This window comes from Meriones unguiculatus, chromosome 17 (genome assembly GCF_030254825.1).
Source record: "Meriones unguiculatus strain TT.TT164.6M chromosome 17, Bangor_MerUng_6.1, whole genome shotgun sequence".
In the NCBI taxonomy this organism is placed as follows: Eukaryota; Metazoa; Chordata; class Mammalia; order Rodentia; family Muridae; genus Meriones; species Meriones unguiculatus.
In genome coordinates, this window is record NC_083364.1 from 58,916,327 (window position 1) to 58,941,011 (window position 24,685).

The 24,685-nt window shown below is 39.9% G+C and overlaps 1 protein-coding gene across 1 annotated transcript in view; it reads right to left on the minus strand.

The window, feature by feature from the left end:
- Adgrg7 (adhesion G protein-coupled receptor G7) overlaps nucleotides 1–24,685 on the minus strand; it is a 51,692-nt gene that overhangs the window by 26,041 nt on the left and 966 nt on the right. The window contains exons 2-8 of the mRNA XM_021634086.2: nucleotides 12,308–12,421; nucleotides 10,551–10,655; nucleotides 8,011–8,123; nucleotides 7,413–7,562; nucleotides 6,032–6,132; nucleotides 5,311–5,438; nucleotides 5,087–5,194 (exon numbers count right to left, since the gene is read on the minus strand). Of these exons, the coding sequence (XP_021489761.1) occupies nucleotides 5,087–5,194; nucleotides 5,311–5,438; nucleotides 6,032–6,132; nucleotides 7,413–7,562; nucleotides 8,011–8,123; nucleotides 10,551–10,655; nucleotides 12,308–12,421 (819 nt within the window). The remainder of the gene's footprint in view (nucleotides 1–5,086; nucleotides 5,195–5,310; nucleotides 5,439–6,031; nucleotides 6,133–7,412; nucleotides 7,563–8,010; nucleotides 8,124–10,550; nucleotides 10,656–12,307; nucleotides 12,422–24,685) is intronic.

Consider the following 24,685-nt stretch of genomic DNA (forward strand, 5'->3'; position numbering starts at 1 on the left):
GGAAATCTGAATGTTTAACAATTACAAATAAATATCAAAGGAAAAACAGAAAAATAATAATGTATCATGAACCTTCAAGGTACAAAAGAAAAGTAAAAAAAATCTGTTTCTGGATGTCTACATGTAGAAAAATGAAAATAGATCCATACTTGTCACCCTGCACAAAACTGAAGTCCAAGTGGATCAAAGACCTCAACATAAAACCAGACACATTAAATTGGCTTGAAAAAAAAGTGGGAAATACCCTAGAACTCATTGGTACAGGGGAAAACTTCCTGAACAGAACACCAACAGCACAGGCTCTAAGAGCAACAGTCAATAAATGGGACCTCATGAAACTGAAAAGCTTCTGTAAGCAAAGGACACCGTCATCAAAACAAAGCGACCACCTACAGATTGGGAAAGAATCTTCACCAACCCTTTATCTGACAGAGGACTCATATCCAGTATATATAAAGAACTAAAGAAGCTGAAAAGCAGCAAACCAAGTAATCCACTTAAAAAATGGGGAACAGAGCTAAACAGAGAATTCTCTGTAGAGGAATACCGAATGGCAGAGAAGCACTTAAAGAAATGCTCAACCTCACTAGCCATTAGGGAAATGCAAATCAAAACAACCCTGAGATTTCACCTTACACCCATGAGAATGGCCAAGATCAAAAACTCAAGTGACAACACATGCTGGAGAGGTTGTGGAGAAAGGGGAACCCTCCTCCACTGCTGGTGGGAATGTAAACTTGTACAACCACTCTGGAAATCAATCTGGCGCTTTCTCAGACAACTAGGAATAGCACTTCCTCAAGATCCAGCCATACCACTACTGGGCATATATCCAAAAGAGGCTCAAGTACACAAAAAGGACATTTGCTCAACCATGTTTGTAGCAGCTTTATTTGTAATAGCCAGAAGCTGGAAACAACCCAGATGCCCCTCAACTGAAGAATGGATGCAGAAATTGTGGTACATCTACACAATGGAATATTACTCAGCAATGAAAAATAAGGAAATCATGAAATTTGCAGGTAAATGGTGGGATCTGGAAAGGATCATCCTGAGTGAGTTGTCCCAGAAGCAAAAAGACACACATGGTATATACTCACTCATATAGACATACAACATAGGACAAACCCACTAAAACCTGTGCATCTAAAGAAACTAAGCAAGAGAGAGGACCCTAACTAAAATGTCCAATCCCCATCCGGAAAGGCAAAGAGGATGGACATCAGAAGAAGAAGAAAACAGGAAACAGCCTAGGAACCTACCACAGAGGGCCTCTGAAACCCTCTGCCCTTCAGACTATCAAAGCAGATGCTGAGCCGGATGGGCAACTGTTGGGCAGGTGAACAGAATTTTAGGTAAGAACTGGGAAATAGTAAGAGCTGGAGAGGACAGGGTCTCCACAAGGAGAGCAACAGAACCAGAAAATTTGAACACAGGGAACTTCCAAGAGACTCATACTCCAACCAAGGACTATTCATGGAGATAACCCAGAACCCCTGCACAGATGTAGCCCAGGGCAGTTCAGAGTCCAATTGGGTTACATAGTAATGTGAAGAGGGACTGCCTCTGACATAATCTGATTGGCCTGCTCTTTGATCACCTCCCTCTGGGGGAGAGCAGCCTTACCAGGCCATAGTAGAGGACAATGCAGCCACTTTTGATGTGAACTGACAGACTAAGATCAGAAAGGAGAGGAGAACCTCCCCTATTAGTGGACTTGGGGAGTGGCATGCAAGCAGAGGGAGGAGGGAGGGTGGGGTTGGGAGGGGAGGAGGGAGGGGCTTATGGGGGGATGCAGAATGAATAAAGTGTAATTGATGAAAAATTTTAAAAAAAAGGGAAAAAATAATTTAAGAACCTTAAATGACTTTCAAAATTGGAGGAAAACATGGAGTTAGTCAATTGGCATGGAGCACGTCTCGCCCCTGGGGGCAATGGTCTCCTGAACCTACTCAGACCTCGGACACCACCACTGCTAGTTCTAGAACTGACGCAGGATGTTCCAACGAGGGGTTAAGGCTTCTCATAATATTTCCTATAAGCCCACACCTGTTTTATTTTAAAAATGGGGGTTATATCCCCCATTTTTATTCATTATTAGCCAGATAGAGCCAAGTAATTGTGGTAATGATACTTGCTTTTTTGCCCAATGCTGGAATGCTAGTAAATTTAGGTATGCCCTGGTTACTCGCATGCCTCACTGGGTGCCTGTGCCCATTGATGCCCCTCACGCTATGACTCTCTTCAGACAGAAAAGGGATCTTGGAACTACAGCCACCATTGTTACTACCATCTCATTGGCGGCTGTTGGAGCTACCACCAGGGCATTAGCCATGAGTCATACTAGGCAGACTGCTCAGACCCTGAATAATCATTTAGCCAAAGTAGCTCATGCCTTAGTTGTACATAAAGGAATTAATGCTCAACTAAAAGGAAGCTTGATGGTGGTCAATCAGAGGATTGACCTCTTGCAGGAGCAAATTGATACCCTATGGCAAATCGCTCAACCTGGCTGTCAATGAAAGTATGCTGGACTTTGTGTCACTAGCATACAACATGAGAATTTTTCCTGTGCTGCAAATCTGTCTAAACAATTGTCGAGCTATATTTTAGGTAATTGGACTGGAGAATTCGATACTACGATGGAGCAGCTGAGAGTGGCCATTGTCACAGTAAATTCTACCAGAGTGGACGCAGGACTAGCCACAGGATTATCACCATGGATTGCTGCAGCCATGAATCATCTGAAAGAATGCGCGGGCAAGGAAGCGTTAGCAGGCCTTCTGGTGTTGGTCTCCTTGGTTTGCCTGTGGTATATATGCAAGATTAGAGTCTCACAACAGTGTGATGCAGCCATGATCATTCAGGCCTTTACAGCCATTGAAGCAGGACATTCTCCCCAAGCATGGTTGGATACCATAAAAAGCTAAAATGATACGCTCAGGATGCGAGGCTAAGCACTGCACTCAGGGTCAGCCGCTTTGGACCCAGAGAAGAGCATGTCTGATTGCATGCGGGTTGATGCCCCAGGTCCCGCCTCTGAGAAAAAGGTATCGGACGGGTCTGATGCTCTTTGGGTGGATGACACCTAAATGAACATTGGTACAAAGTCCCAATTTATTTCTAATATCAGAGATCAGACCTCTACTCTTGCCTGATGCATCTAAAACAAAAAGGGGGAACTGTAGAGAGCTGCGGAATGCTATGCCTTAAAGATGGAGCTGGTTTCCGCCTTCCACCTTCCCGATGGTGAGTGCTCTCTGTCACGAACAATTCCACATTTGGCTAAGGCTGAGGATCTGGCTTGCTTCCATGTATGTGGACCTATCTGCATTGCCCACATGGCATGCTGGGGTTGGCTACCCAGAGGCTATTTAAGCTGTGGGCTGGCTTTCCCCAGGGTCAGATGATTGTTCAAGGTTCCTGAATAAACTGCATTGAAAAAAAAATCTGTTTCATGCTTAACAGGTAGGCAACAGGTAATAAACATGTCAATATTCTTGGGTAAAAGTCCACAAGAGAGTGTTAAGGTAAAAATGCAAGTTCAGATAGCACAATGTCATTTTTGTACATACATAAAACATTCCCAGTTACAGGATATTTTCTTTTATGTATATAAATATGCAATAAAAGTATAGAGATGAACATTAAGTGAACACACACCAATGTCAGGAAAATGCAAGGTGCAGGACCATAGCACTTGTTCACAGCGGTCAGGTCTGCGGCACACAGTAGGTACTTGTGCACAGGGTTAAGGCCTGCAGCACACACAGTAGGCCCATCGTATACATGGCTTCTATACAGCCATTCCAGATTTAGAAAATTTTAGTTGCATCTATATTTGACACAGACATTTTTCTTGTTATTTCTTATATTACACAACACAGTCACTGTGGCACATGTGAATTTAATGTGCTACTAAGTTATATGAAGGGTGATTTAAGGTGTAAGGGAAGATAGATGTAGGTTAAACATGTGCGTGCAGGCACACACACACACAACACACACACAACACACACACACAGATATTACAGCGTTTTAAATAAGGGATTTGGGCTTTTCAAGACTTTGGTGTGTCAATGAGGTCCTAAGGACAATCCTCTATAGATACTAAACCTTTTTCTTTTTCTTTTTTGTATCAGCTTATAGGTGCATAGCTGCTAGTTATATTTCCATCTATTTGTCTACATACAAAAGATTTGAAAAACCAAATAAAAATAAAGAGAATGCAAGGACTTAAATTTAGCATCTACTCCCCCAAAGCTATGGGACAAGCAAATAGGACCAAACTTCTACAGCATCCAATTTCATATACCAACCCCCCCCCATTTTTCTCTGTACTACAAAGAATGTATTCTTTTTAAAAATATGTATTTTTGAACACTGGATTGTTGCTGTTGGGAAAGAAAACATCAACTTCTCTGGACTTTGAGAATATAGCTTTTTTAAGATGATAGGCCACACACAAGACCGTGAGAAGGTAGTTTATAGACGAGATAACAAATGGCACTACTAAGTGACAACTTTCCCATTACATAAGCAGTTCCAAGCATAGATCTGCAGGGTGTCTCCGAGTGTGAGAGTGTCATGCCATTAGGATGTGCACATGCTTTGTGAATGAGCCTCTTTACAACATAGAAATGTAAGGAACACTTCTGAAGGCATTTCATAGAAATATAGACTTGTGTACCTGGCACTAATGTTTCAACCTGTTACTCTCCAACATGTTTTTGGAATAATGAAAATTTTCTGTGACCTAAAATAGTAGAATTTAGATAACTGTAATATATTAGAGCCTACAGAAAAGCAAAATTATTAGGTGCAAAACTAAGCCAGGGTTATTTCTCCTTTTGTGAGCTTAAGTTTGTATTTCCTTGAATTTGAATGTGGTTTTTTTACTTGCTTTTTATTAATTACAATTTATTCACTTTATATCTCAGTGGTAGCCCCCTCCCTCACTCCCTACCAATCCCACCTTCCCTTTCTCTTCTCCTCCCATGCCCCTTCCCCAGCCCACTGATAGGGACGGTCCTCCTTCCCTTCTGAATGTGTTTTAAAAACAATGCAAAAAAGGTTTGAGACATACTTGCCCCAGTTTTGAGCAAGATCTGGAGTTCAGTCTGTCCATCTGGGTTGAGTCTGTCTGCATTTTTAGTAACAGATGTCCCACCAGAAACCAAAGAATCACTTGACCCTATAAGAAAGGGAAAATAGAATTTTAAATATCTGCGTGTTGGTGAACTGTGAATTGTTTGTTATTGGCGATGGACTGCTCTTTACTGGTACAAGTTCAGGAGGCAAATGGCTTACCTTTCTGTACAGAGAAGAGAACATTTGACTCTGTGTTATCTAGAGTAACTGACTGTATTGCTATGTTAGGTTGCACCACTGTCTCATCATCCAGAGATAAGGAGTAGTTCTCCATTTGCTCAATAAGCCTGTGTGGAATGAAACATAGCAACACAACATTTTATTGCTACAGCAGCAGGAGTATTTGTTTTTACCCTAGACCCCTGGGCTATCCTGTCTCAGGTTCTTGGTCACCCAAGCAGTGTCAGGTATGAATTCTATCATGTGGCGTGAGCCTCACATCAAAACAGATATTGGTTGGTTACTCCTACATAATAGGAAATGTCAGCAAATGAAGCTTCCAGTATTAGGAATAGGTTATATTTAGTTGAGTTGTTACCCAAAGGGGTCCCGTGGGAACCCCCAAACTAGAACCCCCAGGCTCTTGCCAAGACCAGAGGGACTTGGAAGAGCACCTTCTTTGTGTGGAGGCTGACCACACCAGATCCAGGTTAAGAGGATAAACTGTAATCTGAATCATCCCATTTACTTTTTCTCCTAGGCCATGACCCCTGTAACCAAGTAGCTAGCACATATCACTCCACGTAGGAACAAGACTGAGTGGGAGGTCAATGATTTTCTCTTGATTCCCAAAATCATCAGGCAATTATCTCTAGTCATGCTTTAACCTAGGAAGGTAAATGGTATTTTTTTCATACTTTCTTTCCAAACTGTTGCTTACGTGGAAAAGGAGCTCTCATTGTCAGTCTCAGCAGCTTTTTGAAAAACTTCTTCACTGGCATCCAAAATCTGACTCACTGTGGTTATAGCAACTTTTTTGGCCTGAGAGGGAGAAGGCACATCAACATCATAAAAGATATGTCTAAGTAGTGCTGCCATCATAAGGAATCATCATGGTGGCAAATAACACAACTGGCATGATGATAGCCAAAAGCATTTTTATTTTAGATCAACATTTCAGCTTAAGGCCTATATAAGACAAAGGAAAGAACCAAGATAAGAAATAAAAACTTAAAGGAAGCTCTGCTGAAGTCAGAGGGTTAGGATTTTGACTTCACAGTAAGGTCATTCACAAAGCCCCTTTCCACCCATAAAAAACAAAAGAGCAAGTACTTGGGTAAAAGTAGACTCAAATATTGCTGCAGGGCTGCCTGTCCAAACATCACAGCCCACAATACTTAGCATAACTTGTCAGTTGTTTTTATATATATCAGTAAAATCCTTAATGCCAGTAAAAATTATTTTTAGTTTCTCAGGAATATGTCAGAGACAGTCTCTTGGACTTTCATTCACATGTGTCTTTATGAACTAAATTTTCTTTAAACTTTACAGTTGGGAGTACATTTGATTTGAGTTCTGTCTTCCATTATCTTGTAACTTAAAACCTCCTTTTCAAAGGAGGTTTTGTTAATTTCATTAATTAAAACAAGTTTTGAAAGAAGATACTTAAAGAACATGATAGAAAGGAGCCATGTTGATATACTTCGTATTGATGGTTTTCAAGCCTGCTGACCAATACAAGGTCTCCACTCTTGACAAAGGTTAAGTATACTTCCTGATTTTATGTTTCGGAATTTGGCAGGCTGTGATGTTAAACATGTAAACCTGGTGTAAAGTTTTTTGTTATTGCTTTGTTTTGTTTTTAGAAAGCCAGAGACCAACCTATGAGTATGCTTGGCACAAAGAAAGCAGAGTTTAAGGTATATTTCAGAGCAAGTGTTTAGGAAAACTATTTATTTGGGATAGAACAGGTGTGTCACAGTCTAATACATTGTTAAGCTGTATATAATAAAGCTGAAGAGACTTGTTCATTCCATGCCATGCGGGCATAATTAATGTAATAACAACCACCATGTCGATGTCAGAGGATGTTCAGGTGAGGAGCCCTTTTCATTTCTTTGAGGATCTCCTAGGAAGTATACTCTGCCCAATGGTCTTAACTTAAACACCACCCAAACCATAGGATAAAGAATAGAAACTGGGGTGTTCTTCCCATTCTAAAGTGTTAGGAATCAAACCTAAGGCCATACCCACGCCAGCGAAACACCATCAACAGACTACAACCACAAACTTCCCTTGTGTTTTAAAACCTTGAGTTTTACCTCATCTTCAGCTTTCCTGGTTTCATTGAAGATCTGTCCAATCACTCTAGTAGCAGAAGTGATGTCCTCAGCAGTTAATTTACTGGCATCAGCTGTTAAAATCTGGGCTTCTGAAGAAATATTCTTAGATTCTGTTGTGATGTTGTTTATCTGTTTAAAAGTTGTATTTCCAAAAGAAAAAAAAAAAGAAAAAAGAAAGAAAAGTCTTAACTTATACAAGTATTCCTAAACATTTTGCAAATGACTGCAGTTGACTGAGCTGAAATTTATCTGAGATTCAACCTCCTGAGCATCACATCCTCTCAAGTCTTTCTTGTCTTACTGCTTTCTTTGTATAAACAACACAGTTCACAAAGTCCAGGGATTTTCTGCATTCTCTGCTACCTGCCTGCATTTCATTAAGAGCAATCGTTATAGTCATTGTCGCTATGTAACTGAGGTCAGCATATGTGGATGGAATGAACTTAGCTTTACACTAGATGGCACCATCCCTTCAAAAATTAAACCATGTGGCTGAGACCAGGTATGTGAAGAGCAAAGACGTGGCCTAGATCCAGAATGTCTGGGAATTGCCCATCGGATGGGCCAGAAGACATACCTGCTTTTCGAGTGTCTGCAGATTTTCACTGCAGCTTCCTATCGTAGCGTTCTCTAATCTCATCTCTCCATCCTCAGAAACATTGCACAGCCGAGTTGCTATAGGATTGCCCGCTTTAATAAAAAGGAAAAAGGTAAGTAAAAACAGACACGGCTGTCACTGCACGCATGCTCCATGCCAGTAAGACCCCGCTGCTTCTCTCAGGATGTGGCATCACTGTGGAATCTGGGCGAACCTGTGACTGAGCTTGACCAATGGAGTGTGGTAGAAATACATGCCTCCCAGCACCTGGGCCTCAAAACTCTTCCTTTCAGTCTCCGCCCTTTTAGGATGTTAGAATGCTTTCCTAAGGCACCATATGAGGAAGCGACTGGTGACTGGGAGACAGGATACGTACCGCTGAATTGAGGTGCTATAGCTAACTGACAGCGGGTATGTTCCCCAAATGAACTAGTGCCACAATCCACCCATAGAACTGACAGTAACCCAAAACACTGATGTTTAACAATGAGAATTTGGGGTTATTTTAATATCTAGTAATAGAAAAGGAGACCAATTGCGACAGTATTCTGTACAATCGTCTTGAGTTTCAGAACAGGAGTTTGAACAAAGACCAGTTGCTATTTGCTTCCTTCTTTGTCTCAAGAAAGATTTACTTTCTAACATAAAGGAATGAAGTGACTTTGAACTTGACACAGAGATATACTAGGCTGAGACCAGAACCAGTGAGAAATTCCTATTAGCTATTAAATTATATGTTGATCTTTTATCTCTGTGCAAACCTGGGTAACTTACAAAAGACACAAAGAATTCCAGGCTATTGCAGCAACTCCTAGATGTTTTACTGGTGCTCAGTAAAGCATTTCTTTAGGTAGTTTTATTTTCTAAGATTACCATCTGAACTTTCCACCTCACTCTCATTCAATACCTAGTGATTTCATAATATCTATAGATAAAATCATAATTAGAGGGGTGGCTTATCATAGGTGAAAATTTTCTCTGGACTAGTATTGAAGCAGCTGCCTTTTGAGAAATGATAAGAGATATTGTTATCAAAATTGGTTTAATAACACTTAAAATAGGTTAGAGTTTTGATTAGTTTATGTGATGACTTCACTTCTACTGCAAGACATAATAAAAACATTTTAACACATATAGGATTTATATCTTTTAAGCAGCCATAAAGTGTGCCTCTTCCATTATTCACAGAATTATCAGTATCTTTACTCAAACATCATTGAAATGCATTGGCAATCACTTGTTATATGAAACAATTAAAAAGAATTCTTAACATGGAATTAAAAGTGAATTTGTTAACAGTTGAAATATACATCATTAATATGATATGGACTCAGTCTAAAATTTAAAAGTTTATATAATAAATATTTCATAATAGTTGCTTAAAATCAAATGAATGCCAAATAAAAGATGATACTGTGACTTTCTTATCACCCCCCCAAGGTATTATTATATCATACAGCTGTGGTAACCCTATGGACATACTACTGACACTTACTTTTCCCAATTCATAGAACAGAATTATGTTTTGTAAGCTGGACATAATTTATAAAGCATAAAAATTTAAGGCATATACAGTAATTTATAGGCACACTACACAATATAATATAGTCTATAAAATAATAAAGTAAGTTAAAAATTCTATTGAAGCAACCTTTTTGATTGTTGAGCTCTTAATCAAGAGGCTTGTGCTGTCTAATTTTATGTCAACTTGACACAAGCTATAGTCATCTGAGAGAAGGGAAACTTGTTTGAGAAAACACTCCCATAAGATCTGGCTGTACAACAAATGTCCTTGCTGTGTACTTGAGCCTCTTTTGGATACATGCCTAGGAGTGGTATAGCTGGATCTTGAGGAAGCACTATTCCTAACTTTCTGAGAAAACGCCAGCTTGATTTCAAAAGTGGTTGTACAAGTTTACATTCCCACCAACAATGGAAGAGGGTTCCCCTTTCTCTACAACCACTCTAGCATGTGTTGTCACTTGAGTTTTTATAATTTTATTTTATTTTTCTTTATTAATTACACTTTACTCATTTTGTATAGCTCCCCCCCGCTGTGGTCACTTGAGTTTTTGATCTTAGCCATTCTCATGGTGTAAAGTGAAATCTCAGGGTCGTTTTGATTTGCATCTGCCTGATGGCTAAGGATGTTGAGCATTTCTTTAAGAGTTTCTCTGCCATTCTATATTCCTCTACAGAGAATTCTCTGTTTAGCTCAGTACCCCATTTTTTAATTGGGTTGCTTGATTTATTGCTTTTTAGCTTCTTTAGTTCTTTATATATTCTGGATATCAGCCCTGTGTCAGATATAGGGTTGGTGAAGATCCTTTCCCAGTCTGTAGGCTGTTGTTTTGTTCTGATGACAGTGTCCTCTGCTTTACTGAAGCTTTTCAGTTTCATGAGGTCCCATTTATTGATTATTTCCATCCTGTCCACAGATAAGCTGGCAGAGGAATGGTAGGTATGACTCAGGCTAAGCATTCCTGTGCTTAGACAGAGATTCCAGGAGAAACACATACCATTTACCGTGCCCACACCGCAGGTTTGCAAAGAAGGTCCATATCTACCCACTGGGATTCTGCCAAAGGTGTAGCTCATGTAGGTACTATTTTCACAGAAATTAGCTGTAAGGAAAACAATTTTATCTCATTAGAAATGATATCTTTTATTTTTGAAATTTGAAACCCGATAAAAGGTGAAGTTCAGAACCTTTGCAGTGTAATTGAGAGAAGACTCCAATAAGTATTATTGGAGTCAACTGGCCTATTCAGGAGTTCCCACACTTTCTATCTGGTTAAATTTCTGCCATTAGAATAAATATGCTATCTAACAGGCTTCAGCCAAAATGTACACTGTACAAATGTGGGTTAGAGGGAAGGGGTGAGTACCAACCAGAATTATATATTGATCAGCTAAAATATAAAGAATTGAGTTTCTTTTCTTTTCAAAAAATATTTATTTATTATTTATACAACATTCTGCCTGTACACCAAATCTTACTATAGATGGTTGTGAGCCACCATGTGGTTGCTGGGAATTGAACTCAGGACCTTTGGAAGAACAGCAAGTGTTCTTAACCTCTGAGCCATCACTCCAGCCAAATCTAGAGAATCGAATGACTATACTCTATAGACTTTATGGCAATTTGAATCAAAGCAAAAAGGTCAAAATCATGGGTGGGTAGCATGCATTACCTGGAAGGAATATAGACAACTAATGGGGTGGACGGAGGACTCTCCCAAGCTGGAAGCATGGGAATGAAAACGGTGGGAAGTACACCTTGATCCAGAAACAGCTTGAGTGGGATTCTGACACGTCATTTACTGAAGCCAAACCCTAAATTTATTAACTCGAGGGAAAGGAAAGGACTTAATTAATTAAGTTTATAAGTATATGCTTATGTAGGAAGACTCATCTCAATTCAAAACATTAAATATACTAAAACTCTGACATTTGGGATACAGTCAAATGGCATACAACCCATTGAAAGGACTCGAGGGAATCATATTACTAGTTTCCCTGGATTAAAGGCTGAAACAAAAAAAATTATACCTCTAATTTATAGGGAAAAAAATGACATTTGGAAAATGGACAAAGTGTCTCAACCATCTAGAGTCTAACCATCTAAAGTGTCTCAACCATCTAAAGAAAAACATGGTTTTGATTGTTGAGAGAGAAAAAAACCTACATGTTTGACATTTACAATATTTTCATATATGTATCTGTGCTTGTGTTTTATTATTACTGTTTGATAGTTTTATACAGTTACATAATAAAATTTAGATTGTTTTCCCTGTTTTCCTCTTTTATCCCCTGTCCTCTAAAATTTCTTTTCCAACATGTCCTCCTCCTATATTTATGCCTTCTTTTTGTGTTTGATCCACTAAGTTTAATTAGTTTCTTTCCCAAGAGTGTGAGTGGGAGGTTTTTTACTGGCGTAAGGGCAAGTTTATCAGTGGATACATCACTGAAGAAAATCGGACCTCCTCCCCTAACAACAGTTAATTCACAATAGTTCCTCTGTGGGGAGGAGGGAGGTATGGAATTGCACAAAAGCCTCTGTCATCCATAAGGAAATGTGGACAGGCCAGTCTTGTGCAGAGTCTTGTGAAGTTAATCATAGCTGTGGTGAATTCACAAGTGCACATCTTAGTGCTGTCATTGTTATGCTTATTGTGTTTATAGTCTTTAAAGCTTCCAGAATTTTTGGCTGCCGTTCTTGTTATTAACAAAAGGCTCACCAATATGTCATCATAGTATCAGTCAAGTGACTTACCAATTGTACATCTCAGCCCTTTCCACTCGTCAGTACAAATGCATCTGCCATTTTGCCAGGTCCCACCATTCCGGCAGAACTGTACAGGGGTACTCGACACAGAAGTAGATACCCCTGAAGGAACAGTGAACAACAGGATAGTGTGGAAACTTGCCAGTTAGTTTCACTTTTCAAGTCTGTAGCCATTTAATTTCTATACGTAAAACCAGATTGTGACTGCTGGAAATGTCCGTTATAATAGTCTCATAAATATGTGATATCATGGGTACCAAAAAGATATATTTATACAAACAGACCTTCCAATGATGAAACTGTGAGAAAGAGGAAATTATAAAGATTATAGACAGGTAGATAGGTAGGTAGGTATGTAGATAGATAGATAGATAGATAGATAGATAGATAGATAGACTGACCAAATTACCAGCCTGGAGACTTCCAAATACTATGCTGGCTAATTTTATGTCAATTTGACACAGGCTAGAGTGATCTGAGGGGAAGAAACCCCAACTGAGAAAATGCCTCCATAAGATTGGGCTATAGGCAAGCTTGCAAAGCATTTTCTTATTAGTGATTGGTAGGAGAGAGCCCAGCCCGTGTGCGTAGTGCCATTTCTGGGATGGTGGTCCTGGGGTCAATAAGGAAACAGGTTGAGCAAGCTGTGAGGAGCAAGCCAGTGAGCAGCACCCTCCATCCCTGCCCAGGCCTCTGCATCAGCCCCTCCTCCAGGTTCCAGTCCTGCTTGAACGTCTGCCTCATTGCTTTTGATGACAAACTGTTATATGGAAGTATGAGTGAAACAAACTTTTTTCTCCCCGAGTTGCTTTTGGTCATGGCATTTCATCACAGCAATAGAAACCACCAAGACAAATACAAGGGAGATAATGAGGACAGAGGTCAGGTCACCAAGAAAGGCATTCCTAAAGAGTCAATATTTGAATTAGACCTTGTTAGTAAATCAAGTAAACCTGGAAAAACCTAGTTGCCCAAATTGGAAGCATAGAAAGAGCAGCATCAAAGGGGGTGAGGTGCTCGGTAGGGAAAGTACTCTCTGTGCCAGCCTAACTTCAGTCCTTAGAACCTGTGTGGAAAAGTCAGGTGTGGTGGTGCCCAATTCCAGTTCTGGGAAAGCAGACACTGGTAGATGTCTGGGCCTCACTACCCAGACAGAGTAATTGATTCAAGGAACCTCAGGCCAAAGCAAGAGCCTGTCTGAAAACACAGGTGGGTGGCACTTAAGGGAATGATGACATTAGAGGTTGACCTCTGACCTCCACAGGCATGCACACATGTGCTATACCACATGCAGCTGCACACAGACACAGGGCCATGCAAAGCAAAGTACAGAATCACAAAGCATGCAAAGTTCTTACGTCTCCTGACAACAGAGTAGAAATTACACAATAGCAACGGTCCCATGTGGGCTATCAGTGGGACTTAGAGTAGATTGTGAAGAGCCTTATATGCTAAGATCAGGAGATTATTATTATTTTTAAACAAAACCTTTATTCTTCTTTCATACATTACATCCTGACTGTAGTTTTCCTCCCTCCATTCCTCCCAGCCCCTCCCCCACCTCCTCTTTCCCCCAGATCAACTTCTCAGTTTCTCTCTCTCTCTCTCTCTCTTTTTATTAACTTTACATCCTCCTTCTACTCCTCCTGGTCCTTCTCTCCCTTCCTCTTCCCCCTAATCCCCTCCCCTACTCCTCAGATAAGGGAAGCTCCCCCATCAACTCAGACCAGCCCAGAACCAGAAAAACAGATATGGTATCTACTCACTTATAATCAGATATTAGCCATATAGTACAGGATAGCCATACTACAATCCACAGACCCAAGGACCCAAAGAAGATAAGTAATAAGGAGGACCTAAGGGAGGATGCTTAAATCTCACTCGGAAGGGGAAATAGAATAGACAGTGGGAGTGACTGAAGAGAGGAACAGAGTAGGAGAGGAAACCTGGTGAGAAATGAGGGTGGAGATCAGATGTAGCAAGGTATGGTGGGACTTCATATGTAGCCGATGGGCAGCTTGGTCTTCCTGTGGGTCCCTTAGAAAGGGGAGCAGGGTGCTGTCTCTGACACGAACTCTGTCGCCTGCTTTTCATCACTTCTCCCTGGCGGGACTGCCTCACCAAGCCACAGGGGAAGAAGATGAACTCAGTGCTGAAGCTCAGGAGATTAAATCCCAAGGGAATGCAGAGGGGTCTTAAGACAAAGGAGAAGTACGATTAGGAGTGTTCTCCATGATTGCTTCTCCAGCAATATGTGGAGTGACCGGAGCTGGTGGGCAACAAAGACAGTTAAACCATACTCTAATCCTCAGCAGTGGCACAAAGACGGCAGGGAAGCAGCACACTCAGGAAGCGTACCTAAGATAGGAACCCTTAGAAAAACCTTATTTTAAGCTGGGGGACTCTGGTATTTCTAAGTTTGCAGAACGGATGGTGTAATGTTAACTCAGTTCCAAAAAAATGATAGAGTGGATTATTTTATATTGGGTCTCCCACAGATAACAGCCTTAAAGTCTCAAGCAACATTTCCAAATGCAGTAACACAAGAAGTGACAACAAAACTTGCCTGAGATTACTGGAAAGCAAAGAAAAACATCCAGAAATTAAAGGGAATTCTGTTTCTATAGTTTTTCCACTCAGGGTGTAACTGAGTCTGAGTGACCAAAGTAAATGAAAATCGAGCAAAAAGCTGAAGTCCTAAAAGATTAAGGTGTGAGAAGACACTGGCAGTGAGCAACTGGAATCTAAGGGAGATAGCCCAGAAAGCAGAGAGACAAGAAAACATGGTTCAACATCTGTGTATAAATTTCCATTAAACATGGAGAAAGAAATACTTATAAGAACCTATAGATTTAGCAAGAGAGAGACAGAGACAGAGAGAGATAGAGATTGGAGTCACAACCTAGGAAGACAAAGGAAGCTTGAAACTTCTCAAATTTAGCTAAAAGCTTTGTTTAGAGATCCAAGAACTCAGAAGATCACAGGCAAAATAAATATGAACATGACAAAACTGTGGAAATTCAAAATTTTTAAATTTTATAAAATTTCTGGAAGAAATCTATTAAAAAACCTACAGCTTTGCTGATGAATTAAGAAGGCCAAAATACCACTCTTACATACATTTTTCTAAGAAAACAGAGAAAATCAAAACTACCCAAGTCATTTCATAATGTGAAAATGACTCTGATGGCAGTGTTTGACTGGTCATCACTAAGCATTAAATTTTAGGCCATTAAATTTCATTTACATATTTTTATAGCTTCTTATCTTAGTTGGGGTTTCTAGTACTATGATGTAATATCATGACCAAAAACAACTTAGGAAAAAGAGTTTCTTTTGCTTCCACTTCTACAGCAGTGTTCACCATTGAAGCAAGTCAGAACAGCACTCAAGAAGGGTAGGAACCCAGAGGCAGGATGTGACACAGAGGCCATGGAGGGGTGCTGCTTACTGGCTTGCTCACTGTGTTTTCTTATAGAACTCAGGATGAGCAGCCCAGGAGTGCACCCTCTCACAATAGGCTGGGGGCTCCCCCATCAGTCACTAGTTAATAAAATGCACAAAAACCTTACCTGCCTACAGCCTGATCTTCTAGAGGCTTTTTCTTCAATTGATGTTTCCTCCTGTCAGATGACTATAGCTTGTGTCAAATAAATTAGTTTGTACAACTGACCCCTTATAAACTTGACATACAAACGCATCACTGGTGAGCAGCAACATTTCCTTTCTTGTTCATTCCCAATATCACACATTAATATCAGCACCATAATATAAAACATTTTACAATCCGAAAGTCTTCCAAATCCATCCAAACACTTTAAAAGTTAGCTCTTTAAAAATATCCATTCTCTCTTTTAAAAATCTAAAATTCTATAAAACTCAAATCTCTCTCTCTCTCTCTCTCTCTCTCAACTGTGGGGTTTTAGAAACTCAAGAATAAATTAAGTACTTTCTTACTTCAAGAGGAAAGAGTTCACTTTAAAAGTCCAGTCTCCTTTAAAAAAACAACTCAAAGTCTTTCAACTGTGAGCTCCTATAAAATCCAAAATAAGTTAAATCCTTTCTCATCTCAAAAGGGAAGAACCATGGCACAGTGACAATGAAGTGACAATCAAAGCAAAACCAAACTTCAACTGTGTAAATAACTCAGTGCCTAATGTCTGTGATCCACTCATGTTCATCTGCACTCCTCCAAAATGCTTGCGTAGCTACCCATAGGACAAAATACTTACATTTTAAGCATAGGCTGGCTCCACCTCAGAAATAATGCCATTCTTAGTGGTCATCCCATGGCACTGGCATCTCCAGAATGTTGGGGTCTCCTGATGCAACTGAGCTGCACTTTTCCTGGGCTTTCTTCATGGTGTCAACTCTCAGCTTCTCTGCATGACTCCTTCAATCCTGGCCCTTCAGCTGCTACTGAAGGTGCACATTCCCCGGTAGCTTCTCCTGTCCTCTCATCATGCCAGGCCTTAGCTGTTCTCCATGACCACCCCATGTCCTCAAAACCAGTACCACCTGGGAGACTCTTACACACAAGCCAGCTCAGCTGCCAGCATGAGGTACAACCTCAGCCACCTTTGAAACACAACTTCTGTGTGCCAACTCTGGAGACCTGCTTCCCAGAAGATTTCACCTGGTCTCTTCTTACTGACCATGAACTTCCCAGCTCCTATTCCAGCAAAGCAAAGATTTTACTTCAGTGGTTCTGGAATCTTGTCAGTCACAGCTGGTTCTTAAGCCCCCTTAAGGTAAATAGAACCACAGATTCTTAACTCAAAATATACAACAGCCTTGATAAGGGACTCTCACAGTCCTCTCTGGAGCTTTACGAGCCAGGACTCCACTGTCAAACGCACTTCTCTTTCAAGCTCCTACAGAACAAACAGCTCATGGAGCTTTGAACACTCAATAGCTTTTGAACTCTTGCAGAAATTCCCCACTATCCTGGTACCAACTTTTCTCTTAGTTACAGCTACTATTGCTGTGATGAATAATTATGAGCAAAGACAACAACTAAAGAAAAGGTTTTTTTTTTCACTAACAGTTCCATTTAATAGTTCGACATCAAAACTGCTGAGGGCAGGAACTCAAGCAAGATGGGAATCTGGAAGCAGGGTTTGATGAAGAAGCTATAGTGGAGTACTGCTTCCTGGCTTGCTTCTCTTGGCTTATTCAGCCTGCTTTCTAATAGAACCAAGACCACCAACCCAGGGGCGTATCTACCTGCAATGGGCTGGCCCTCCCCCATCAATCACTAATTAAGAAAATGCCTGCAAATTTTATGATTTCCTTGTTTACATTCCCACCAACAATTCTCAATAGAGGAATATTGAATGGCAGAGAAACACTTAAATAAATGTTCAATGTCCTTAGTCATAGGGAGATGAAAATCAATACAACCCTAAGATTTCACCTTACACCCATCAGAATGGCTAAGATCAAAAACTCAAGTGACAACACGTGCTGGAGAGGCTGTGGAGAAAGGGGATCCCTCCTCCACTGCTGGTGGGAATGTAAACTTGTACAACCACTCTGGAAATCAATCTGGTGCTTCCTCAGACAACTAGGAATAGTGCTTCCTCAAGATCCAGCTATACCACTCCTAGGCATGTACCCCAAAGAGGCTCAAGTACACAATAAGGACATTAGCTCAAACATGTTTGTGGCACCTTTATTTGTAATAGCCAGAAGCTGGAAACAGCCCAGATGCCCCTCAGTTGAGGAATGGGATACAGAAATTGTGGTATATCTATACAATGGAATATTACTCAGCAATAAAAAACAAGGAAATCATGAAATTTGCATGTAAATGGTAGGATCTGGAAAAGATCATCCTGAGTGAGCTATCCCAGAAGCAGAAAGACGAACATGGTATATACTCACTCATATAGACACATAATATAGGATAAACCTACTAAAATCTGTACACTTAAAGAAACCAATCAAGAGGGAGAACTCTTGCTAAAATGCTCAATCCCTATCCAGAAAGGCAAAGAAGATGGACATCAGAAGTAGGAGAAAAGAGGGAACAAGTCAAGAGTCTGACACAAAGGACCTCTGAAAGGCTCTGCCCTGCAGACTATCAATGCAGATGCTAAGAGTTATGGCCAACCTTTGGGCAGAGTGCAGGGAATCTTATGAAAGAAGTGGGAAACAGTAAGATCTGGAGAGGACAGGAACTCCACAAGGAGAACAACAGACCCATAAAATCTGAGCACAGGGGTCTTTCCTGAGACTTATACTCCAACCAAGGACCATGCATGGAGATAACCTAAGACCCCTGCACAGATGTAGCCCATGGCAGCTCAGTCTCCAAGTGGGTTCCACAGTAATGGGAACACAGACTGTCTCTGACATGAACTGATTGGCCTGCTCTTTGATCACCTCCCCCTGAGGGGGGAACAGCCTTACCAGGCCACATAAAAAGACAAGGCAGCCACTCCTGATGAGACCTAACTGACTAGGATCAAAAAGAAGGAAAAGAAGGCCTCCAGTATCAGTGGACTTGGGGAGGGGCATGCGTGCAGAGGGGGGAGGAAGGGAGGAATTGGGACAGGAGGAAGGAGGGAACCAGAGAGGAGATACAAAGTGAATACAGTGTAATTAATAAAGAATTAAAAAAAAAAAAAAACTAGTACCAAAAAAAAAAAAGAATAAACCATCAAAAGCTGAAAAAAAAAAGAGTTATTTAATGTTTCGGTGGCATAGAGAACAAAAAATTTCTAATCTCTCTTTTATGGTGACTACTGAAGGCTTCAGGTGTCACACTGATGGCTTGGGTCCAGCTTCCCCATTACACAGTCTAGTACCACACCTTCCGTCCCTATGGATACGCCAAAACCATAGCCTCTAGAGTTTATGACAGTGCCTACTCATTGTTATGGTATCAACTCTTTACAGTGTTTCTGTCCTCTGGGATTTCCCTTTAAGAACAAAAGCTTGTTGGTATGTTTGAATATTTAGTTATACTTTGTATACATTTAATAAACAGCAAGGCAGGAAGGGGCATCTATCCATGTCTAGTCATTCTGACTTTTAACTACAGGTCTTATATAGTTAAGGAATATTTTGATTCTAGGTCATAGCTTACACCTTTAGATCTCAGAACATTGCTAATGGAGTTTAGCAAGTTTTTGCTGAATGGCTTCTCTGTTGTTTGATGTCTAGTTAAGGATATCTAGTTTAAGCTGAACCACCCACTCTTTTGTTTTAATGCTATATTTAACTCTACATTATATGTAAAAACACAGAAAGATGAAGTATTTTGTTTATATAAGTACTTTTATGTTGTGGTCTCAAAAAGGAGATATTAGGCTCTCCATGTTTAGGAAAATATAATTGTTGTGGAGAAAAGAAAGAAAGAAAAAGAGAGAAAGAAGGGGAAAAAAGAAATCCTAAAAGATGTGTGCAAATAAAACATATAAAGTATATCTTTTTAAAAGGTAAAAACTGTTCAATATTAACCACTTGGTTAACATTTTAAGTAAATGTAATAAATGTTTTAATAAGCTTTCTTCTGCTAATGAGGTAGCATAAATACTGAAAAGTAAGTATTTTATGGCTGTTCTAGAAAAGCTTTCTGTTTCTCTTTTCAGCTAGTCAATTTAACTTAACAATTAAACCTACTGTAGAGTATGATGACTTGAGTCTCAATCCAAAGGTCCAATGTGGGTCAATGGTATTCGTTCAAAGTATAATTCAAGGAGTGGACAAAACCGATCAGTACTGAATGACAGAAAACTTCGTAAATTAGGGAATAGTTGCCCATGAGTATTGAGTGCTTACAAGGTACAGACATCATCTTAAATCTTCAAATGCATTGACTCATTTAATTCTCAAAATAGTCTCATGAGGCAGAATTTATTATCACTCTTATAAGAGGGGAAACCGAGGCATAGAAATACTGATTAACGTGCCTAGTCACTTGAGTAGTAAGCAGCCATGTTGAGATATAAAGTAAGAAAGGCTGACTCCAGGGGTATTTTTCTACTCACAAAATCACAGTCCTGGCCACCAAATTTTGGAAGGATCTTTAACAGCTTGTCATCAGAGTTTGACCCAGACTGATGGTCATATCCAAAAAAACTGATACCTGGAAATCCAGGAATAATCTACCAGGCCACGAGTCCAGCTTCTTAGTCTAAGACAATGACTTTTGAAAGGGGATCAACAGAACCACTGATTCTTATGTTCAGATAATCCAGATCACTGCCCCTCAGTCACCTGTACAACAAAACTTATCCCTCGGGTGAGACTCTCTTCTTTTCTGTGGGTAATTTTGTATTTTAAAAAACTATTTAACTCACAGACATGTGAGGAAAAGAGGAAAGAGGGAAAGAAGGGTCAGAAAGAAGGGTCTGTAGCTGGAGAATTGAAACTGGGCAGTACCCCAGTCACCTAAAACACACTTTCCTCTATTCATAAAACATTTCTCTGGGCTGCTTTTTTCTTTTCTTTTCTTTTCTTTTCTTTTCTTTTCTTTTCTTTTCTTTTCTTTTCTTTTCTTTTCTTTTCTCTTTTCTTTTCTTTCTTTCTTTCCTTTTTTTTTTTTTTAGCACTAAAATGATCCTCATGTTCCAGGATCAGTTGTAGGAGTTAGATTTATTATTGAGTTTGATTTTGCAGAAAGTACTAAATTGTGTAAAGTGAAAGAAAGAGATTGTTTTCTGAGCAGCAATAAACTTACCTGATAACATACATTTTCTACTGAGTAAGAATTATGAGTGCTGTAAAGTCTGACCTTGGATTTGAGACTATCTAAATCTTCTTTTTTTTTTTTTTTTTCCTTTGTGAGAGATACTCTTTTTTTTTCTTTTGTTCTTGTCCATTAAAATCAAGGCTGGTAAGAATATTTGCATAGGAATGTTTTAACTTCCAGTAAATATAGAGAGTGAATTTGCTGCATAATATGAGTGTAATTTTAACTCGTATTGAATAAACCATTAAGCCATTTATCTTTCTTTACTTCAATCATCAACACATAATAATTTGGTTTCTCCTTTTTCTTTTTTTTTCTTTTTTTAACTTTTCATCAATTACACTTTATTCATTCTGCATCCCCCCATAAGCCCCTCCCTCCTCCCCTCCCAATCCCACCCTCCCTCCTCCCTCTGCATGCATGCCACTCCCCAAGTCCACTGATAGGGGAGGTTCTCCAGTCCTTTCTGATCTTAGTCTATCAGTTCACATCAAAAGTGGCTGCATTGTCCTCTACTATGGCCTGGTAAGGCTGCTCCCTCCCAGGGGGAGGTGATCAAAGAGCAGGTCAATCAGATTATGTCAGAGGCAGTCCCTCTTCACATTACTATGTAACCCAATTGGACTCTGAACTGCCCTGGGCTACATCTGTGCAGGGGTTCTGGGTTATCTCTATGAATAGTCCTTGGTTGGAGTATGAGTCTCTTGGAAGTTCCCTGTGTTCAAATTTTCTTGTTCTGTTGCTCTCCTTGTGGAGACCCTGATGGTGGGATCTGAAAAGGATCATCCTGAGTGAGTTGTCCCAGAAGCAAAAAGACACACATGGTATATACTCACTCATATAGACATACAACATAGGACAAACCCACTAAAACCTGTGCATCTAAAGAAACTAAGCAAGAGAGAGGACCCTAACTAAAATGTCCAATCCCCATCCGGAAAGGCAAAGAGGATGGACATCAGAAGAAGAAGAAAACAGGAAACAACCTAGGAACCTACCACAGAGGGCCTCTGAAAGCCTCTGCCCTACAGACTATCAAAGCAGATGCTGAGCCTGATGGGCAACTGTTGGGCAGAGTGAATGGAATTTTAGGTAAGAAGTGGGAAATAGTAAGAGCTATCTAAATCTTCTGAAGCCTTTTATTAGGCCAAGAGACAAATCTGCCCTGAAGTAGGGAAGAAAGGTTATGTCTGGAGTAGGGAAGAAAGAACAGATAGCCGAAGATTCTTAAGGCAGAAGAACTATAGGATACAGTTAAAGAAGGCATTGCCATTGTGTGTAAGTTGAGCTGCCCACTGATGAATAGATATTAAAAAAAAAAAAGCACCTTCTCAACATTGTATTGTGAGCATCTGGGTATGTTTGTACTAGGATTAGCTCAAGCTGATAAATGTCAAAAGAAAGAAAGGGAATGAAATCCACGTTTGTGTTTAACATTCATTACCAAGTGTGATGGGACTCAAAGCCATGCTGCCTCTTGCATTGCAGGCCTCTTGCTGTTAGAAGCATGAAGCCAATGGAGATAGATGTCTTAGGTCTATCATTTGTCTATCTTTTTTTTTTTTTTTTTTAAATGAACATCCAGTATGATAGGGCTGGGGTTCTGGGCATGTACAGACATCTTTTAACATAAATGTACTCTGCAAGATTGATGATCATAGGGTTAAACAAGAGGCTCTATATAATTGGAAAGATCTTAATGAAGCTCAGAGTGCAGTGGTCATATACCACACGACTTAAAGCAGCAGCACAAAACAAAAATAATATCTTTTAAACATCCAGATTTGCATTTCTCTTACTATTTTGAAGGAAATCATGAGGATTCAGTAGCTTTGTTATCTCATTTCTGAACACAACTACTTGAAAATTCTTCATTCATGCTATGGACTAAATGCATCTTCTCAAAATTCATGTTTTGAAATCAAATTCCCAATATAATAGCATTAAGTGTTAGACACTCACATGGTGGCACACGCCTTTAATTCCAGCACTAGGGAGGCAGAGGCAGGCAGATCTATGAGTTCGAGGCCAGCCTGGTCTACAGAGTGTGTTCCAAGACAGCCAGGGCTACACAGAGAAATCCTGTCTCTAAAACCAAAAGTAAAAATAGAAAATAGCATTAAGTGTTGAGTCATCATGAGTATAATATTATCTGGAATACATATTGTGAGCTCCACAACAGCCTGAACTGTAAGGCAAGCTCTCAAAGACAAGAAAGGCATGCATGAACTCTGCCTCTAAGAAAAATTAGGTTAAGAATAATTTATAGCTAAGAAAGGGACTAAAGATAAAACATTTCACAATGACATTAAATAAGATGGGTTGAATGAAATGAGATGGAAGGGAAAGAGATGAAATACCCAGAAGAAGTTAATGAAAAAGAAGGAAGTGAAAACAAAACAGAGTTAAACAGATATAAACAGAACTAAACAAAAATAAACAGAACTAAAGCACACTCCAAACGAAATTCACAAGACAAGCAGTGACCGCAAATAGTATCAGTCATAGCCTTCTAATTTTTTGTTGGCTCTACCCCAGAGTTGAGGGATATCCCTAATAGAAAGAGCCAACTGAAAAAACTAACAGCCAGTAGTCCTGCTGCGGACGAGTACGTTACACTCTGTGACACAGAGGTTTTAATACCCTTCACTTCCTCCAAAGGCAGCTCAGAGGTGTGCCCATACTTGAGGAGCTCACCCTAAGCCTTTGACTGGTACGCATTTTCTGTCCTCTGTTCAGCATTCTTCCTCATCTTGCTTTTGTACTTTGTCCTTGTAATGGTTAGATATAACTGTGTCATTTATCAGTCACAAGTTTCCCTTTAAAAATGGATGTCATTATGAATACAACAAGAAGGGAGAAATTTCTCATATAGGTAACCATTAAATAAGATCTTAAACATTTAATGACCCTAACAGCAAGAAAGACTCTTATGGTTTGCTTAAACCTGAATTAAAGTTTCAAAATTCTTTTGTCCTGCTTAATTTCTTACTGTAGTTATCTAAGTGCCTCTATCATGTCATTCTCTGAATTCTATTCTCTTGGGGTAAGGTAGAAATGGCTCCATTGCAGACTACCTCTTGAGCAGCAGCAATATCAAATATTCATTCTCAGCATGGGATTCTGCAGTCTGGCACCATTGGACAGCAGTTCCCTGCCTTCCTTGAGGACAGACTGCTTTTCCTTACTGGTAACTATTCCTTCAGTTTCACAAGTCTTCATGTCAACTTTGAATCCCTTTATAGCAGTGGTTTTCAGCCTTCCTACTGCTGTGACTCTTTAATACAGTTCTGCATGTTGTGGTGACCCCCATCTCACCATTAGTTTTTTTGCTACTTTATGACTCTAATTTTGCTACTCTTAGGAATTATAATGTAAATATCTTTTCCAATGGTCTTAGGTAACCCCTGTGAAAGTGTCAGTAGACCCATAAAAGATCATGACCCACAGGCTGAGAACCTCTGCTTTATAACAAATTTCTAGAGGCCAAGGGATGCAGGATTAGAATCACTGAAAATGTATTTTTGAATTCTCAAAGGCTTTATTCTAATGCCATCATTTTACACATAACCATGCTTCTGTCCCTATTTCCCATGTGAGGTGTGAAACACAGCAGGAGACTTACAAACACATACTGAACCAGCAGAGAAATGCCCTTTCAACTT